Source organism: Cololabis saira, chromosome 21, assembly GCF_033807715.1.
Source record: "Cololabis saira isolate AMF1-May2022 chromosome 21, fColSai1.1, whole genome shotgun sequence".
Classification (NCBI taxonomy): Eukaryota; Metazoa; Chordata; class Actinopteri; order Beloniformes; family Belonidae; genus Cololabis; species Cololabis saira.
In genome coordinates, this window is record NC_084607.1 from 25,472,980 (window position 1) to 25,492,104 (window position 19,125).

The 19,125-nt window shown below is 39.6% G+C and overlaps 1 protein-coding gene across 1 annotated transcript in view; it reads right to left on the reverse strand.

Annotated features, from left to right (window-relative positions):
- Positions 1-587: 587 nt before the first annotated feature.
- The window catches only part of LOC133422398 (rho GDP-dissociation inhibitor 2-like), a 31,519-nt gene continuing 12,981 nt past the window's right edge, over positions 588-19,125 (reverse strand). The window contains exons 2-6 of the mRNA XM_061712374.1: positions 18,385-18,558; positions 17,558-17,641; positions 6,115-6,191; positions 2,740-2,803; positions 588-2,627 (exon numbers count right to left, since the gene is read on the reverse strand). Of these exons, the coding sequence (XP_061568358.1) occupies positions 2,431-2,627; positions 2,740-2,803; positions 6,115-6,191; positions 17,558-17,641; positions 18,385-18,558 (596 nt within the window). The 3' untranslated portion in view covers positions 588-2,430. The remainder of the gene's footprint in view (positions 2,628-2,739; positions 2,804-6,114; positions 6,192-17,557; positions 17,642-18,384; positions 18,559-19,125) is intronic.

Here is a 19,125-nt window from a genome sequence, read left to right on the forward strand (position 1 = left end):
GGCTAATAATAATGTCCCTGGTCATTTTAGCTTTTTCTTACATAATAATGTTTTGGTGCACAAATATAAATGTTTTGGCCCATATAATGACACATTGTATGTTCAGGAATGCTCTGTTAGAACCGCCTTGCTCTGCTCAAAAGGATCTTGCCAGAAACTTGAAAAAACTTAAAATTCCATAGGGGGGCTAATAATATCGTCCTCAACTGTACGTCAAACCGTATTGTGGGACTTGAGGCACGAAGTTTTCTAGGGGACACTGTTGAGCCATTAGGTTCATTAGGCTCAGGCCCTAATAATAATATTATTATTATTATTATTATTATTATTATTAACAACAACAACAATAACATACTACTAATAATAATAATAATAATAGTGACAATAATCATTATTATTATTATTATTATTAAATTGTGGGCAATCCTGAATACCCTCTCACTGCTTCCAGAAGGATTTAAAAGGGTAAGTTGCAGCCAGGTGCTGCTTATCCAAATGAGACCATTTAGTTCGGTCATTAGATAGCTTTTTTTTTTCTTTATTCTGCTGGTCACACATTCCATAGACGACAACTGACTAGTTGTTTGAATTGCCTTTATTGAACGATACAGGATACTAGATTTGACACCACTATTTGAAGATGCAGGACTTGATTGTTACAGGAGGCACAGGCAGCTTTTTTCCAGCTCTGTGCCTTTAAAACCATCCCTGTAAATACTGTATCCACGGCTTATGGCAACCACTGCCATCTGGATATTCACCCGTAGTTTCTTTTTTTTTCTGTCACATTAAGTTTCAGAATAAAGTTGTAAAAAAAAAAAGGAAGGAAGGAATCTTGCTAAACCATGCAACACCCAACAAGCCAACATTTACAGTTAGTCTTAGACCACAACGATTCACTCAAATGGTACTTCAGTGTTGAATATGTTCAGCTACAATGACGAAAGCATATCCAAAGACTCAGCACAGTAATGATATTTCTTATTTTTTTCAGGAATATCCATGTTCTCCTCCTCCAGTACCTTCTAGCCACATTGCATAATCTCATTCACATCTTGTATCCTTGGATAGGAGAGATTTAGTTCTTTTTTTGTTTTTCTTGTTTCAGAGAGAATAGTATCAAATCCTAAAGGACATACATGCATCTCTTTCTACAATATACACAGTTCAGTTAAAGTCGTTCACTAGTGTGCTCTTTCAAAAAGCGCCACAAACACATGAAAAAATCTGTCGCTTTGAAAGCAAACGAAACATTCAAATGCTCCACCAAAAAATAAAATGTTTTTCTTGACTTTCCAACTTATTTTGCTTCCTGAAGACCTGATGCTTTATCATGTAGCAGAGAGAATCATGAAACACGGATTTATTAGAAAAAAATTTAACATTTAACAAAATCTTACCTGAACAATCATTTCCCCGGTTGGTGTGTGTTTTGAACAACAACAAACAGATATTTTATGTACAACTGGTTAAAGCAGATGATTTACAAAGTAAACACATAGAATATCAACGCACCTCTTTTTCTTTCTTTCAGTGAAATGCCCTGCGGATTTCATTTTTCTTTAATGATATAGAAAAATGCCATTGACTCAGCAAGTTTTGACATCGATGGGGTGTTACGGTGATACACATACAGATAGATCAAAAACGTAAAACCAGCTCAAACTTGCGAGTGGTGCAACTTTTCCTTTTAATCTATTCTTTTAGATGCACATTTACTTTGTCACGCATCAGAAACAATGGTATTCTGCAGGTGTGAGCCACACTGAATAGAAAATAAAAAAAATTACAAAATTAAAAAAACCACACACACAGATCAGGGCACTCTGGCCCTGAGGGGTTTCTCTGCCTCTGTGAGCTGTATGTCTTTGTCCAGTTCCCCTTTCCAAACTGACGTTCTGACCTGTTTCTGACATGTCCAGGGATCCACTTTGGTATCCAAAAATATTCTACACCTATATTTCCCCTTGTCTCCTTGAGTATGTCTGCTAATCAAACATGTAACATTTTGAGTTTCTCTTTCCTCTTTCAGTAAACTGAAAAAAAAAGTTGCAGGAACTCAGATTATTTGATTCTGCAGCTGCATCTGTACTTTTCCAACAACAAAATCATGTTGTCATATTTAAATTCTGCTTCTCTTGGTGCTTCGAACAGGCTGGACTGACTTTCTATGAAGGGAAAGAAAAGTGAAAGTAAAGAAAAGAAGTGAATGTTCGGATAATTCAGGGATAAAAGGCAGAGAGAGGGACTCCTGTCTGTATGATGCATTAAACAAACAAGGTTTAGAAAGCAGAGGAGACGGAGGAGGGCGAAGAGAGCTTCCTGTCTAGACCAGGGAAAGGAGAAGATGACAGAGGGGGAGGACAGGAGCAGGGGATGAAGGGCAGGTGTGAAAAGAGAGAAGAGAGAAGCTTTGTCTGTCTCACGCTATCAATTCCAGTCCTTGCTAATGTTGAGGTTCCACTCCCAGCTTAGGTAGATGTTCTTGTCATCATCAGTGAAGCAGGACTTGATCAGGTACTGGCCACGGGACAGCAGGCCTTTGGGCACGTCATCAGGGGAGCAGAGAAACTCCTGGTCCTCCGCCCGAGGGCCGTAGCTTCCCACCATACACACCAGCTTGTTGACTGAAGAAAAAAGGAGGGGGGTGGGGGTAAGAATATCAATCTATCAGCTCTACTTTTCAAAGAATTTTCATACTGTGGTTAACAGGAGTGAACTAAAGTGAACTGAACTTACTTCTGACTCCTTTCCTGTAGGTCACATGGCGATACTTCAGGCCAGAAACAATATCCCTGCTTACCTGGGAACACACACATTCACATAATTGTATTAGTTTAAACTTCACTTTGATTACTTATCAAATATTCTTTTAATCTATGACTGAAATTGTGGTCTTTCAAAGCAGTTTTAGATTTAGAGCATATTCTTCTCAAGGCTCCGGGAGACGGCGGTGACAGCATTTGTCCAACAGATGTCCTCACAGCACAGCAGAGTTGCTCTGAGCTGCGTGTTGATTCTCATCCTGATTTTAATTAATCTTCAGGGAGGAATTCCTGGAATACCACTTTAGGATTACTCACAGACTTATATTGATGCCATTTGTCTTAACAAACTTCTACACCATCATGTCCTGTCCATAGTTTGTGTCACTATCAATAGGTGTTTCAAGATGTATCCTCTAATCAGAGAGTGAGAGTGTATTATATACTGTGTAATATCAAGTTAGAAAAGAATAGGATGAATTGAATAATAAAAACGAATAAAGATAGGAAAAAAACAGTAAATGTTTTACTTTTCTGTCAATGAAAGTATGAACCCATTAAACCCACTGGATGTAGCAGTACCACCTTTGGCCACATGGGAGAAAATGAGATCTGCTGTTGACAAAATTGTGTTATCCAAATTAAAATTCAGAAATACTCTATTTATCCCCGACGGGAAATTGTTGCAGCAGTGATTTAATTTCAGTCTCTTCAAAGAGTCTTAGAAGAGGTTTATTGCTGTGGGCAGGAAAGATCTCCCGTAGGGGTCTGTGCTGCATGCGTCTGGCTGAAGACCTTTGCTGAATCACTGTGTTGTGAAGAGGATGCTTAGGGTTGTCAATGATCTTCACTTTATGAAGTACCCTCCTTCGCAATCAGCTCCAGAGGCTCCAGAACAGTCTCTAAAACACAACCCTCCTTCTTTGTCAGTCTGTTCAGGTATTTTAAGTCGCTGGCTCTGATGTTGCTTCCTCAGCAGATTACTGCAGATGTGACTGAACTCTCCACAGACTCCCAACAGACGCAAAGAAGATACTCAACATCTTTGCTGAAAGGCCTTCAATTGCTAAAGAAGTAAAGTCTGCTCTGTCCTTTCTGATAAACAGCATCAGTGTTGCATCTCAAATCCAGTCTGTTCTCCAGGTGAACACAGAGGTATTTACACTCCTCCAACACTTAGTTTTCCATGATGGAAAACATTTTCAACTTATTTCTGGCTCTCCTAAAATCCACAATCATCGTCTTTGTTTTGTTCACATTCAAGATGAGATGACTGCTCCCACACCATGCCACGAAACTGTACAGTTCTCTGTACTCAGTCTCTTGTCCACCACTTGTACACCCCACAACTGCAGAGTAATCTGAGTATTTCTGCAGATGACAGGACACTGACTTGTACTGGAAGTCTGAGGTGTCCAGTTAAGATGAGTGGTGAGAGTACAGTCCCCTGTGGTGCTCCTGTGCTGCTGATCACCTGCTCAGACGCAACCATTCAGTCTTAAAAACTGTGGCTTGTTTGTCAGGTAGTCGGTAATCCAGGTGGTTGTGGAGGCATCCACTTGTGTCTTCTGGAGTTTCTTACATAGTAATGTAGGCTGGATGGTGTTAAATGCACTGGAGGAATCTACACCAAAAAAGCATGATTCATCAACAGCTGATATAATCCCATACAGAAGGAAGTACTTTGGGAAACCTTTTTCCAACACTACAATATTCTTACAGAATTTGGACACCTTTGGACAGAATGTAAAGGTTTCCGGGATGGACCATCGTACAGTAAACATATATACTGTGCTGTGTATGCACAAATGGATGCTGTGTGATCTGCACTTAAGACCAAAGAACAGCAACAAATGCCGCCTTTTCCAGGGACATTTATACATTTTTTCAACTGGACAATGCAAAACCACATGAATGAACAGTGAATCTGAGGAAGAACAGGGTACTGATAACAGACTGGCCTGCTTGGAGTTTTGACCTGTCGTCAGTAAAGAATATGAAGACAATTTAAAAAGAAAAATAGTACATCTTGGTACTGTTGATGACCGTGAAACATGTTTGAAGATTGAATGCAATAAAGAAATGTATTAAATGCATCATTGCTTTACCTCCTCAAAGCCAAGACATTTAATAAGTGCTGTGAAAAAGAATGGTTATATTAAAAAAATGTAAAATCTGCACGGTCACAACTTTTTTTTCCTTTTTTTTCCTTTTTTTATTGTGTTGTCGGCCTTAAACACCTAAAAGGCTGCCTTCTGTTTTTCTCCTCTGAGGTTGTACAATAGGAATAAGATGGATAATGTTGCTTTATCTTGAGGATCTTTGAGTGGGAAAGAGGACCTGAAAGTGCTGTAAAGTTAAGTGTTCATTTAAGATTAATCATTTTAATGATGGCCTCTTTCGCTTGCATTCAGAGCTCATTTAATAGTATGTTGTGGGGCCTCAGAGGACTTTTTAAATCTTCTTTCACACATTCAAATTGCCACATTACTGAGCATCTAAGCTCAGTAATGTATATGTGTGTGTGTGTGTGTGTGTGTGTGTGTGTGTGTGTGTGTGTGTGTGGAGGCTTTTATCCTCAGGGCTAAGGTGCCTTTTTAATTTTTCATCAGAAGACAAATTAGCTAGGATGAGGTGAACCGAGTGAGTTACCGATAGTGAAATGAACAAGCTTTACTGCTAACATTAATCTTTAACAGCATTATTAAAGTGAACTGAGCTGAAAGAGTTCATTGAAGATTATAATGGTCTTGTTTGATGTTGTGGTTTGATTTCACATTCATGGTAGCTTACTCAGCACCATCTAAACCCCCCGGCACCCCCAGCCAAAAAGTTGCTGTAAAACCCTGATGTTCTGTTCCTGCATATGCTCAAAGTAATCCAGTCTGTAGGGGTGTAAAGACTCACTGATCTGCAATCAATAAATTGATCATCTAATGAACAAACGGCATAGATACATCTATTGGACGTCAATACGTGTAAGCATCACCAATTCATGCTGTCAAGTGGCATTCGTGAAATCTATTTTTATTAAAAGGACACATTGATTTCCATTTAAAGTTCTTGTAGAGCCCAGAAATAAAACAAAATATTTATAATATATATTTTAGTTGCCCATTGGGATTTGATATGAATGAGAGTGATAGTGGATAATGAATAGAAATGCATCAATGTTGTATTGCGTCACTTTCTGTGATACTGGCAGCATCTTTTGGATTGATATTTTGTATTATGATTAAACTGGTGATTTACTCTCCAACTACCCACGTGAAAACATGCTATGAAGCTCTCCACCCTGTGAAAAAATGAAATATAAATCAGAAGAGGTGTAAGCTTTTAGTCATCTTACCTTGAAGTTGATCTTTATCCTGTATTTCACCCCTTCTTGTAAGGTGAAGTTTTTCTCCTTCAGAGTGCTCAGATCTCCTGCAAGCACACACAAAACCAAAGATCTCTGTCTTTACACCCTCATATTATGTAAAACAGGTAAAGAGGAGCTGGAATAGCTGAAATAGTACACTGGTGTATTCGCTATCCAGTTGTCTGGAAGTTATTTCCCCCTCAGATCACAGAGTTTCACCAAAAAATCACAATAAATCAGATCACAGAGTTTTGTCTGTTTAATTGTTTATTTAAGAAAAAATACAAAAAAATAAAAGTTATGTGGGTAATCAAATCAAATCAAACTTTATGTTATAGCACTTTTCATACACAGTAGCGCAAAGTGCTTTACATAATAACCCTCCCTTAATAAGGTAAGTTGCATCTATGTGCTTTTAAACATCAGGCTGATGATGCAAACGAAGGGCAAACGAAGACCTCTAAAACTTATCAGCTGGAGGTTTATCAACTGACTTCTGAAAACAGATGTTTTGGCAGTTTGCTGGTCTGGAGCATTCAGGTGTGTGTTAACACAAAGAGGGAAAGACATACGCAAACATTCTGGAGAAGCCATTCTTGCTACACAAAAGTCCAGAAAGGATTATAAAACCAATTATGAAAAATTTGGAGTTCAACGCTACCATGAGAAATATTGCTTAAAAATGGAAATCAAGGCAGCTACCGGTCTTCTAAAGAGTGGATGTGATGGAAAATATAGCCTCGGCCACTTGATTAAATCAAAACTGCTGAGAGCGACAAAAATCCAGCCTTGGCCAACTTAGTGTACAGACTGTTAGTCTGCTCCAAAGAGATTAACATCGACCACAACAATGTTTTGTCCACTAGAATCGTAAGAATGAATCATCATTCTTAGGTCATCATCCTTTATGCTTTAAAAACATGATGCTTCCTTTGTTTCATTGTAATTTCTGCATCGAGACGTCTGATGTAGGTTCTGACCCCGTTGCATGCAAAGATCTGGATCATTTCTCAAGTCTTATTCTTGGTAACTTAGACACTCAGTTTCAGTCCAGATATTCACTTTGTTGGAAAGACCATATTAAAGAGCGTTTAATAGGTTTTTCCACAACAGTGAACCTCACAGGTAATCTACCCTAAGATGAGACAGTGTATAACGATGAGAAATAGATAAAAAAATCAATAAATAAAAAACAAGAGATAAATCCCAAGCCTTTCAGGATTTTACTTTTTTATATTATTAAAGTCAATAATAATAACATTAAAAAAAGACTGAACAAGTGCAGTTTATTTGGTGTGACGGTCTGCTGATGTGTGAACCACTATGTCTCTTATTTCGGCTAACCTGTGTTTATTACACCAGTATAGCGTATTGCCGGTCCTTTATACATTAACTGACATGGGGTCGGGTGTCGAGCTGGCCCAGCCAATAACTCGCCTTCCAGTGTACACTTAATCATGGATCAGGTTTGATGGGAACAGAATGACATGGATGGCGGGACCTGGGTGGGATTTATTGATAACAAGACAAGGAGGTCTGCAAGCTCCTCGGCCTCAGGGCTGAGGACACCGTAAATCCACATATTACAGGGACCATAATATGCAACTGGCTATTAAAATGTTGGGCAGCGGGTTTGCAAAAAAAGGAAGCTCAGGCCATTAACAAATTAAAGAGCCTTAGAAAAAAGGTCTTGTGATCAACGACAGCAGGAAAGGCACAGGAACATATGGTCATATTTTGATTAGTATGATTTCTGGGGGAAGCCCCTCTGCAAATCCCATTGCTATCAAGAGTAGGATGGATCCAGTGGAACACCAGCACCCGCTCCATCTCCTGCACCCATCGCTGCATCAGCTAGCTCTTGTTATGCATTACCACTCGATAATGCCTCCTGACTCCTCTTCCCCCCCTGCAACTTGCAATAACACGCCTTGCATTTACACTGCCCACTGCATTAAACAGTTTCTCGTCCATGGAAAGTAACAGAGTCTCATTTAAAAATGCCTGCAATGCTGGAGATGCTGACCTGATATACTATATGAATGACAATTTCCACCTTCCCACAATTGAGAGAGCTTATCTCCCAAGCATCTTTTGTATTGTTGGTTTTAAAAAAGTGGCATTTATTTTCAATTCAATTCAATTCAATTCATTTATGCAAGGCCTATAACAAAAAATGTCAACCCAAGGCGCTTCAACAATACAGTTCACCTCATTCCAAATTAGTCCAATTAATACAAACCCAATTAGATAACAAAATAATTATTGCTTTGCTAAAGACACCAACAGATTGGATCAAAACCTTTCTTTGATACAATCCCCTATCCTGAGCAAGCAGCAGGTGACTGTGGAAAGTAAAAAAAAACCCTTTAGCATGAAGAAAACTGGCAGAACCAGACTCAGGATGGGTGTCCGTTTACCTGCACATTCATGATCAAATGCTGCCATGGATTTTGAGCGTGGTTGTGACAGAAGGGTTGCCAGGAATTATGAGTGAGTTGCAAAATGTGAGTTGCATTTAAACAAACCACAAGAGTTCTGGAATAATGTCCCATGGACACATAAGACCATAATAGAGTTGTTTCGCCTTAACACCCAGCACCATGTTTGGGAAAAAAACCCAACAACAAATAAACAAACAAACAGACATTGCATATCAGCAGAAATATTTCATACCCACTGGAGGAGCAATAATTTTGGTTTTTTTCACTGCCACAGGACACTGGCACCTTGCAGTCACTGAGTAAACAATCACCTCCATGAGAGCATTTACCAGGCAAATATGAGGCCATCTGAAATTCTGTGGTAGGATTGTTATAACTTTTTAGCTTAATTTTTGTTGAATAATTAATGGCACGATAAAAAAAGTTGCATATTGTTGTCCGGTTGAAGTGCATTTCTCTAATACTGGGACCCATTATGATCAGATGGTTTTAATCATGTTTTTACACACAAAAAAATAAAGAAAACAAAAAAAAACATGTAGGGGGTACTAACTTTCGAACTTGAATACATACATTTTAAAAGTAATCTTCCTCTCATGTTTTCAATCAAATCTGGTGGAATGAGTATGATATCTTAAGTTACTGATTTCTTTTTCAGTCATCCTCCAATCCAACTGTCATACATGCATGCTTCTCCGTCAATTCATTCTGCTCATAAAAACCAGATGAACTCTTCGATTAACTGACTTAGTTGTGTTGTGGGCTTGAGTGAGTTCATGCTGAAGGGGAATAAAGCATCCCGGGGCAATTGTAAAAGCACACAACCATCAGAAATGCATCGACTGTCTAATCACTTTATATGTCAATTTAAAGCCAACCACGAGCCCTGAGTGTTTCCTAATGGAGAGCGAGGGATAGAGGAGGAATAGATGGAGGGGAGATAAAAGAATGGGGTGAATAAAAAACAGATGGTAGAGATCTGAGGGGGAAGGGAGGCAGACAAGAGGAAAGAAAGGGCGACACAAAGAGTGCATAGAGCACACTTCAATCAGAAGAGCACCATGTGGGACCAGACAACTGGTCTCCAAATTAGAAATATATTTACACACTTCTGGCACATTTTGTCACTTTATGTAAAATAATTCATCCAACATTGGTTTACTGTTGCCACGGGGAAGTCCTGAATCTGTAGTATGCCGAGAATCACCATTAAAACCTGACATGCTTCTCATTAACTGACTTTTTGGAGATATTTCAGAATTTGTATTCTGGTCTCATTTCTCTCAACCCGTCTTCCTCTGTGAACCACAGCATGAAACCTTTTCCTCTGTTTTCTCTTGTCTCAGGAGACAAAGAGAAAAGGAAGTCAGAGTTAGAGGAAAGAGGGAAAAAAATGCTGGGAGCTTCTGAGGGAAAAAATAGGTCAGTTTGGGGGGCTGTGTACCTGTTCTCCTCACACACACACACACACACACACACACACACACGTGCTCGTATGCTTGCACGGTCGCACGAGTGCAGACCACACCTTGAACACAGCAGGCTTCCAGTCAAGGCTGCCACTTTGCAATTATCACAAAAAAGCCCAGATTTTCAAAAATGAATCTGTTCGCAAAAAAATAAATGTGCCATCTTTTTGTGATCTGTTCAACAAAATGTGCCACGCAGTCTTATCTGTTTTCTAGACTTGTCACCGTAACACATAAGGAGGGTCAGCGGATATCATTTTAAAAGTGAATATAACACTCTTGTAGAGCCCTGTAGGTATAGATATAAGTGGCTAGAAATATATCATTGTAATAGGCTAATATAGGCTCTCTGTATACAATTTATTGCATAACTATAGATTCAATTTCCAAACATTTGTAGATCAGTCAAGTTAAATGGATAAGTCATTTTACAAATGTACTTATTTCATCAACCAATATGGTAAATATGTCTCTGTAATCTGCACCTAAAAACCTGATCCGACAAAATACCCCTGCCAGTCTAGCTGAGCATAGTCACTGGAAGGGTATCACCATATGTAGCCAAAGTGAAAAAATAAGCATCTAAACAACTCCAAAGTTGGCTTATTCAAATGTCTTGACTTGTGCATTTACCTGTTGTGGAAATAACTATTTGAAATTAGGCACAACAACCTAAGCAGAAAGATGCACAGACATACAAGGAACTGGGAACGAGCAGATCAGAATGACCCTGAATTGTAATAAACAGGTATGGATGGATGGATGGATGGATGGATGGATGGATGGATGGATGGATGGATGGATGGATGGATGGACGGACGGACGGACGGACGGACGGACGGACGGACGGACGGACGGTGGAGTGATTCCACTGCAGGCAATGACACCGCCCAGGTTAGTGGCATGGCTCCAAAATACAGTTTATGTGCAGTTGTTGATGAGATTGATGCAACTCCTTTTACATAATTATTACTTCACCAGCTAAAAATGTAAAAACCCCAAAATATAGATAAAAAACATTGTGGAGATATTAGCAAGTTTAATTTGTCATTGAGGCTAAGGATCCTCTCCTAGTGCTGCTATGCTGAGCTATGGAGGCAGCGGCTTCATACCAAGCGCCAACCATCAAACTTCCTGCTTAAGGCTCATGCGGAACTACGATTTATTGCAGGTTCTGCCACTAGAGACTGGCTCCAAAAGCAAATCAATCTCAATGGACTCCCATATTAAAATGTCAGACTTTAGGGCAGAACTAAACATATCTACATCCTGGTTCAAAGAACCGTTTTGGTTTGATTTCACGCACACGACAAAGAAAAATGGGCTTCAAAACCGGTTTTCAGAAATGATTTGTCTTTGTATTGTTTTTTTACAGTCAATGCTTCATACTGATGTATTCGATTCACAAAGAAGAGAGCAGCATATACTCACTTATTAAACTCTGGGTTTGATGGCAAATGAGAAAATCCCCAAAATGTTGCTGTATCCATTAAACTATTACCACACTTAGGCACAGAATGACAGACAACAAAGTTTTATATTTGATTGTACTTGGCTATAAGACAAAGCTTTTACAAAAACTGCTACTATACTTTTTAGTATCTGATACTATCTAACAGCGTTTAACTCTTTAGAGTAGGTTTTAGTTATATTTTATTGGAAACAATTCACAACTCTGGGTCAGACTGACTAACCGACTGGGGTTAGGGCTTAATGTAAGTACTTCCTGCTTTTATTTTGAAAGCTCAATTCTTGGTTTGACTTCCCCTGCTCTATGGCTCTTGATTGTTTGCACTTGTCTTGTCTTTCCCTTCCTCCCTGCTAGTCCACCTGTATTCATTCTCTTTGCTATTGTGCTGGTATGTTACCCTCTCATGGTTTTTGGGGATTTTCTATGTTTTGTGGTGGAAGCTTTTTTTGGTGTGTTGATTTTTGATTCCTGCCCCAGCAGCTCTGTTTGTTTATATTAAAAAACTTTGTTTGGCACTCCTGTTGCCTTAATATCTCCTGCATTTGGGTACGTGCATAGCTCAGCTCGCTACAAAAATGCTTCAGTAGACACAGAGGGGTATGCAAAACTACAACCCTGAATAAGGAAAAGTTGGTACAGTTCAGAAAATTAAAATAAATGAATAAATGCAAATAAATTCATATATTCTTGGATTATTACACTTCCTTTGCCTTTTTTTGTGCACTCAGTATGAACCTAAAATAGTTGTAGTTTCTCCCATCCGCTTAATGCCATTTGTCAATATCCATTCCTTTTTTCATTGCAGCTTTACAATATGTTCCCAAAAGAGCTGAGACAGTAAAATGATGAGCACTATCTATTGTTTGTGTTCTGGCATGGATGAACTTTCAGCTGCTATTTCGGCCCATACTTTCTCCAAACACACCTTAAACACACCACTATCAAAGCCTTACTGTCATACCAAATCAGGATTTTTTTTTTTTTAATTTTCCCCACATTACCGGCTGTATTGGAGGTCTGAAATACCGTGACTATCCATGTAAATGTGTCAAGCTAAATTGTTGGAAAAATCAGACATCAATCCCAACCAAGTGCACCACTAGTGGTGCAAAGTGGTATTACAAGGAGAGCCAGCTTGTTCCCACTCAGTACAGTATTGTCAGTGGCTTTATATGCCCCCATGGGGTTAAAGATATCATAGGTCATAGAATGGCTTTCAAGCGATTGCAAATGCAGCACATATAGTTAAAAAAAATCTAAATGAAATGTAAATGAACTAAATTAATAACCATTTGATCTAATATTGAATATAACATGCTCATTAAGTCAATTACCAGTACTATTGACCGAATAAACTGAGCATGAGGGCATTTTCTGCTGTGTGCAACTGCATTAATGTGCAACCACATGCTTACTCAAAGGCATGAAGCAGCGTGTGGAACATGAATGTTTAACAAAGCAACCTCTTGGATTTAGTGCGCCATAACACTGAAAATCAGTCGAGGATATTGTTTTGTGCAGCGTGATCATTACAGTGCACACGTTACACACCATATGCTACCATTGTGTGTTGCATATGTTGCATATAGATTTCTGTATGATTTAAACTAGTGGCAACTAATTCCTTCCATATTATTCTACTGACACTATTGTTCTGCATGCTGAGCCAGACAAAAACATTTTTTCATATTCCAGTACATCAGCAGTAATTATAATAATCTAAATGCAAAAAGAATTGAAAGAAAAAAAATACACTTACTCAGTTCCTGTATATGTATAAAGTGGCTCATCTAATGGCAGTGTGCCTACCTTTAATGGAGGAGAAGAGATGCTGATGCCAGTCACAGGCAAGATGATCTCCCAAGCAGAAAGGGATATAATCAAAACGTGACACACAAAGTAACTGTGTGTTACTCTATCTCTAGCTCTTGTTTCCATTCTCGTGATCATGCTTATAATGAAGGTAATGAAGTTTCTCTGTTACTGCATTCAAGCAAAGATAGAATAAAGTAACAGACTGCAAAACTCAAAAATATTTGAATGAGCAAACTTTTATCTGGATTATAGATGCAGTTCTGTAACTATTCAGTAAACATGATCACAGAGACTTTAAGAGATTAAAGAAATGTAAGGTGTTAACCCAAAGCAGAAATGCGACCTCAAAATACTATAATTAGTGCAATAACTTTATGGCACCTTTTAGTTAATCTTCTGCTTCAAGCTTAAACCTTTGCACATCTCTGTATTTACTGAGATTGATATTATATGCATTATAATTGGTCCAAAGCAAAGCAAATGTACCAAACACTTGGCTACTTTTTATCACAATGTCTGGACGTCTGATTGATAGTTGACAGCAAAAGTTATGATGTGAGATGTTTAGGCTCAAACATCTTTGTAGAAGTGAAGGTCTCCAATGGTCAAGAGTGAGACTAAGTTCCTCCTGTCTTCTCTCCTTTGAGGAGCTCAGCTCAGAAAAATGCTCTTCACTATGGCACAACGTATCTGACCCAGTATTGCCGCATTTCCTTCTCTTTTTCATTACGGCAACAACAATACAAGAGACAATGCTGTGGAGTCTGCGGTGTATAATGGGGTCTCTAATGCATTCAGCTTTCTGTGGAAAGTCCATTTGGCATTGGGTCCAGCAAGCTTGGCTTTCTAACTGTAACATGAAGCCAACGCATCCCATTATTAGACTGCAGCTACTGTATGGATTTAATGGTGGAGGGTAAATTTCTCAACCTGCATTCACTGATCTGTTTCTATCTATTTTCTTCAAGAGCAGAAACCCACATTCGTTCTCACAAAACAGATTCAAGGGAAAAAGTAGAAAAGCCTATTTGAAATAGTGATGGCTGCTGTATTTATTAAACTTCTCAACAACCAGTAGAAGTGATTGTAGTGATCTTCCTGATCCAGCACAACTGCATGTGCTGGACCATGTTGTCAAAATGTCTTAGTATTGGCCATTTGTTACTTCCAAAGATGCATTTTTTCCCTCCGTGTTTAGTTCATCCCCATTATTCCACTACAGCAGGGTCGAAAGCGTCTCAGGTTTCAGATATGATCAACCAGACTCTGGATGGGCTTCATCCTCTGGGAAGTGTAGAGCACAGACACGAGAGTGCTGTTTTCCTGAACGGTTACCTCTCAGTATCTTTTGGCCGAAATAGAGTAGAGTAGAATAAAAACAAAGAGATTCTACATCACAAACCTCTTTTTCAAATTCTGCTATTATTCCAATTTTTCAATTCAATTTTATTTATATAGCGTCTATTACAACAGAAGTTGTCTCTGGGCGCTTTCCAGAGATCCATAACATGACCCCCGAGCAATTATTACATAAACAATGGCAGGTAAAAACTCCCCTAGTGGGAGAAAAACCTTAAGCCAAACAGTGGCAAGAAAAAACTCCCCTTTAGGAGGGAACAAAACCTGGAACAGGACCTGGATCATAAGGGGGGGCCCTCCTGCTGGAGGCCACCCGGGTAGAGGAGGAAAAGGGAGACCAGAAAGGGAGAATGAAGAACATAGAGATGAGAGACACATTTATATTGTCAAAAGTACAAAAGACACATTAGTATTAAATATCTGTGAGGGGGAGAACTATGAGTTCTATGTATGTATGACTGATACATGGTTAGTTGGTGGACGACAGAGACGCTGCAGGGCAGCATGCAGCTCTGGAAGCTCTGGCCTGCAAATTTGTACAGGAAAAGAGGGGGCAGACCAGCACAACAAACTACAAGAACAATGGAACGCAATTATGCTGATGAGATATCTCGAATCAATATTTGTGAACTGGGTTGAAGAAAGAAAAGAGAAGAAGAGGAGAGAAGAAGGGTAAGGGGCACTACTCAAAGGATTATGTTCGTGTCCCCATGCAGTGTGAAGGCCTATAGCAGCATTCCAACTGCAAGTTTGCTTTTACTGGAAAAGGAATACTTCTCTTCTAGTTTCTATTGCAATTTTCTTAAAATAGCCTTAAAACAAAACCCAATCTGAAAGAGGAGACATCTGCCCTTTTACAGTCTCCAGAGTCTCAGCAGTCAACAAGGTAAAGCATGTAAGAACACCAGATACAACCATGTAACACAAATACATTGTCTGCTCATCACAGATCTTAACTTGCAGAAGTCTGTGTAGTCTCAACGTAAGAATAATTCTCTGCATGTGAATACTGGTCTCTGTGTGTTCGGGGTGAATTAGGGGTGAATCTGATTGCGAACCACAATGCAATATTACCATTATAGAGACATGATCATCACAATATGGCTATGGCAATATGTCATAATGCTTACTCTGCTTTGTACACCAGAATTAACAAAATGACTATAGCCTCACGTTGATGGAGACCTAAAACCAGTGATAAAGGCAATGAATTCATTAGAAAAAAGTTTACTGAGGTACAAATAAAAATTAGAAATAAGTTAACAGGTTAATTACCTACTAGTTATTTTTACAATCACAGGTTTCACCTTCTACAAGCCATGAAAAAAAACATAGGCTTGAACCACCTCCTCGGTGGCTTTACACAGACCCGAAGGCCACATCCATATTTTACATATCCACCCTTCATTTTCTGCAAACACCCACATCTTTTTTTTAAACACATAACTTCAGTTTGTTAAGAAGGTATCTCCAACCTGCGCTGCAGTAAGTCTGATGACTCACAATGACCTCATCATTTTCTCAGACTTGACAAATCTCCTCCAAAGCTGCACCATCTGTCTGTCCGTTCAAGCTGGACTCAAGATTACCCAAGTGATTTTCCATCTATCTTCCATTTCCCTTATCATCTCTCATTGAGGACTAAACACTGCAGACTGAATTGTTTGATGTGCAGGGACAATGTGCTCTTCCTATTTGGTGCAGTTCAGTAGATCCATCTGAAATCACATTAAAAGATGTGATGCTTCCCATCACTCTGTGTTCATATCAGAGAAAAGCACACAGCACGGACTCAGCATCACCTAGCAACCAGGTGATCTTTGTTTCTTTGTTTTCGTGTTTGAATCTGCATACAAATGTGGTTGTAATGAAGGAAATCCTTCCATGGGGAACAAAGTTCATTTTATATCTAATAAAACCAAGGTGGAAAGCACACCCACGTGCACATTTTCCAAACTTTTCCTCACAATTTGAACACACAGTGCAATGCATGCAGATCTTTAACACATCCCTCTACGTTCCTGCCTGTGGCTTTCACCCAGGGGTAAATGTCAGCACTAAGCAAACATTTTGCCTTTCCCTGCCTTTCACATGCAATAACCCCTCACTGTAGACTCACTGCAGTGGCAACTGTGGCCCCTGTTAGAGGGTTGGTCTGCCATTTGGAAGATCAGTGGTTTGATCCCCAACACCTTCAATGTGTTGAAGTATCCATGAGAAATACCCAGAACCCTAAATTGCCTCTATATATGCCTATTCATCTGTGATTTTTAAAAAGAAAGCACTGCACTGCATGTAAGCTGCTTAATAAGTGCTGAATGTTTAAGTAATAGACTCTAAAGCGCTTTGCAGAACCTGTAAAAGGTTAAACAAAGGTGCTATATAAATGCAGACCATTCAGTATATTGGGACGGGATATGTCTTGCCTTGGTGTAGGGTAGAAATTGAGTATAGAGAAGTCAAATCTGGTGAGCACAGTAGGGGGAAAGGGTTATACAATAGGCAGGTTTCCATTAGAAGTGGGGGCCAGGGGTAAATCCTAGGAGGCAGAAACTGTAAGAGAGCCAACTTCCTCCTCGGTTCTGTCAGCACTAGTGTCTACAACAAAGTGAAAGACCCAGTAGGATCCACTGACTTAGCAAACTACCCCTCCATACCACTTCTTGGCAGCAGTGCACTACCTCAGTAATCCCACCCGCCAATATGTGAATAAAAGAAGATGACAACAGCAAAGCAGAAGAAAGAAAAAGAAAGTAAACAAACACACAAGATGAGATCAATATTAAATGTGGAGTAAAACCACCCACAACCTCTTCTAATGGAAGCCTATAACAGCAGAGACAACGGATCGATATAAGGGTATTGTGTTGTACCTGTCAGGTCCATAGTGACTGGTTCAAGGGCGTCATCACACAACAGGGTCAGTCTGGTCACCTTCACATTGGGCCCAGAGAGGTCTGGAGAACAGAGAGAGTTTATCACTGGAGAATGCACATTAAAACACTTCACTTGGTGAGTCATATATTTGCATCTTTGGGACATAAATTTGGTAAAAGACTTTCTTGTAACTGAGCTGGAGTTAGGAGAAAGCAATTCAATAATTTATTTAATCTGTTTGACAGTGTACGGCAGTGAAGGAAGTTTGGAAAAGGACTGCAATTTGTACTGCTTATCTAATTAAATCCATCTCATTTTCTATTGAAGCATTGGCAGCAGACTGATTGACCAATTTAATTAATCCACTACAGTAATAGTGGAATGACAAGGCACAAGTTGCACCTTTGATGAGGTTAAACAATCAGTTACTTTTCATTTTATATCCAAACTTATTATCGTCCGTTGATAAAAATATTCAACATACAAGTTTGGATTTACAGCTTCTGTTTGACGGTAAGGTCTTATCCTCCTTTCCCTGCTGTTTAATTCTCTCATAAAAGCCCTTTCCTCATGAATTCAATGCTACTAAGCTGTAGATGAGGTGGTGTTGAGTTACAGCAGTGAGGGAGTTAGAGCTATTTTACTGATATCAGCTGTCAAAGCCTGCCGACTGGATTAAACATGCTGAGGTGAGCAGATCTCCTGCACTGTGTGTGAGTTATGCACCAAGCTGTTACAGTAAGTGAATATTTGTATTAGGTCTGCAGTAATAGTCACCACCAGAGTGAATCACCACCTATACCACAGGTAAGTGAATACACACCTGCGGTCAGGGCTTCTGGCCCAAGCAGAGTCTGCTTGTATTTCACCAGGCTCTCGTCGTCTTTGTCCATTTCCTGAATCTCCTGCAGTGATTTCTGAGCCGGCGGATTGTAGTTGAGGTTCCGCTCATCGTCTTCATCTCCGACGGGCAAATTGTTCTTGTCAGTCAGCAGACCTTGAAGATGATGGGAGAAGACCATTATAAATCCATTATCCATACTTAAAGACATTTCACCTGCTTGAAAAGCATTATATATTAGTTTCAGCCATCTATTAGCTTGACTAAGAACACAACGTACACAGGACAATGGAGACCAAACTCCTGCTCCATTTGTACATGGACTGAAAAGCCCGTAGCGATGCCTAAGAGAACTTCCCACAGGATCCAACAGGGGACATAGAAAAATGCTTTTTCACCAAATCCACTAAACGCATTTGGACTGATTGTGCAAACTCCCTATGCCTCTCTGTGACCCTGGTAGAGGGCTGGTCCGGAGTTCCACAGCCAGGATGGTACTGTACATCTGGTGTTCCTCCAGAGTTTGAGGCTCAGCTAGTGAATGCCCTCTTTTCTCCAGCACCCTACAGACTTTACCAGGACGACTGAGGAATGTGACTATCCTGTAATTGGAAAACACCCTTCTGTCCCCCTTCTCCAAAACAGGAACAACTACCCCAGTCCGTCAAACCAGGGGTACTGTCCCAGATATGAACAAGCCCAGCCCAGAGTCTACAGCAGGGG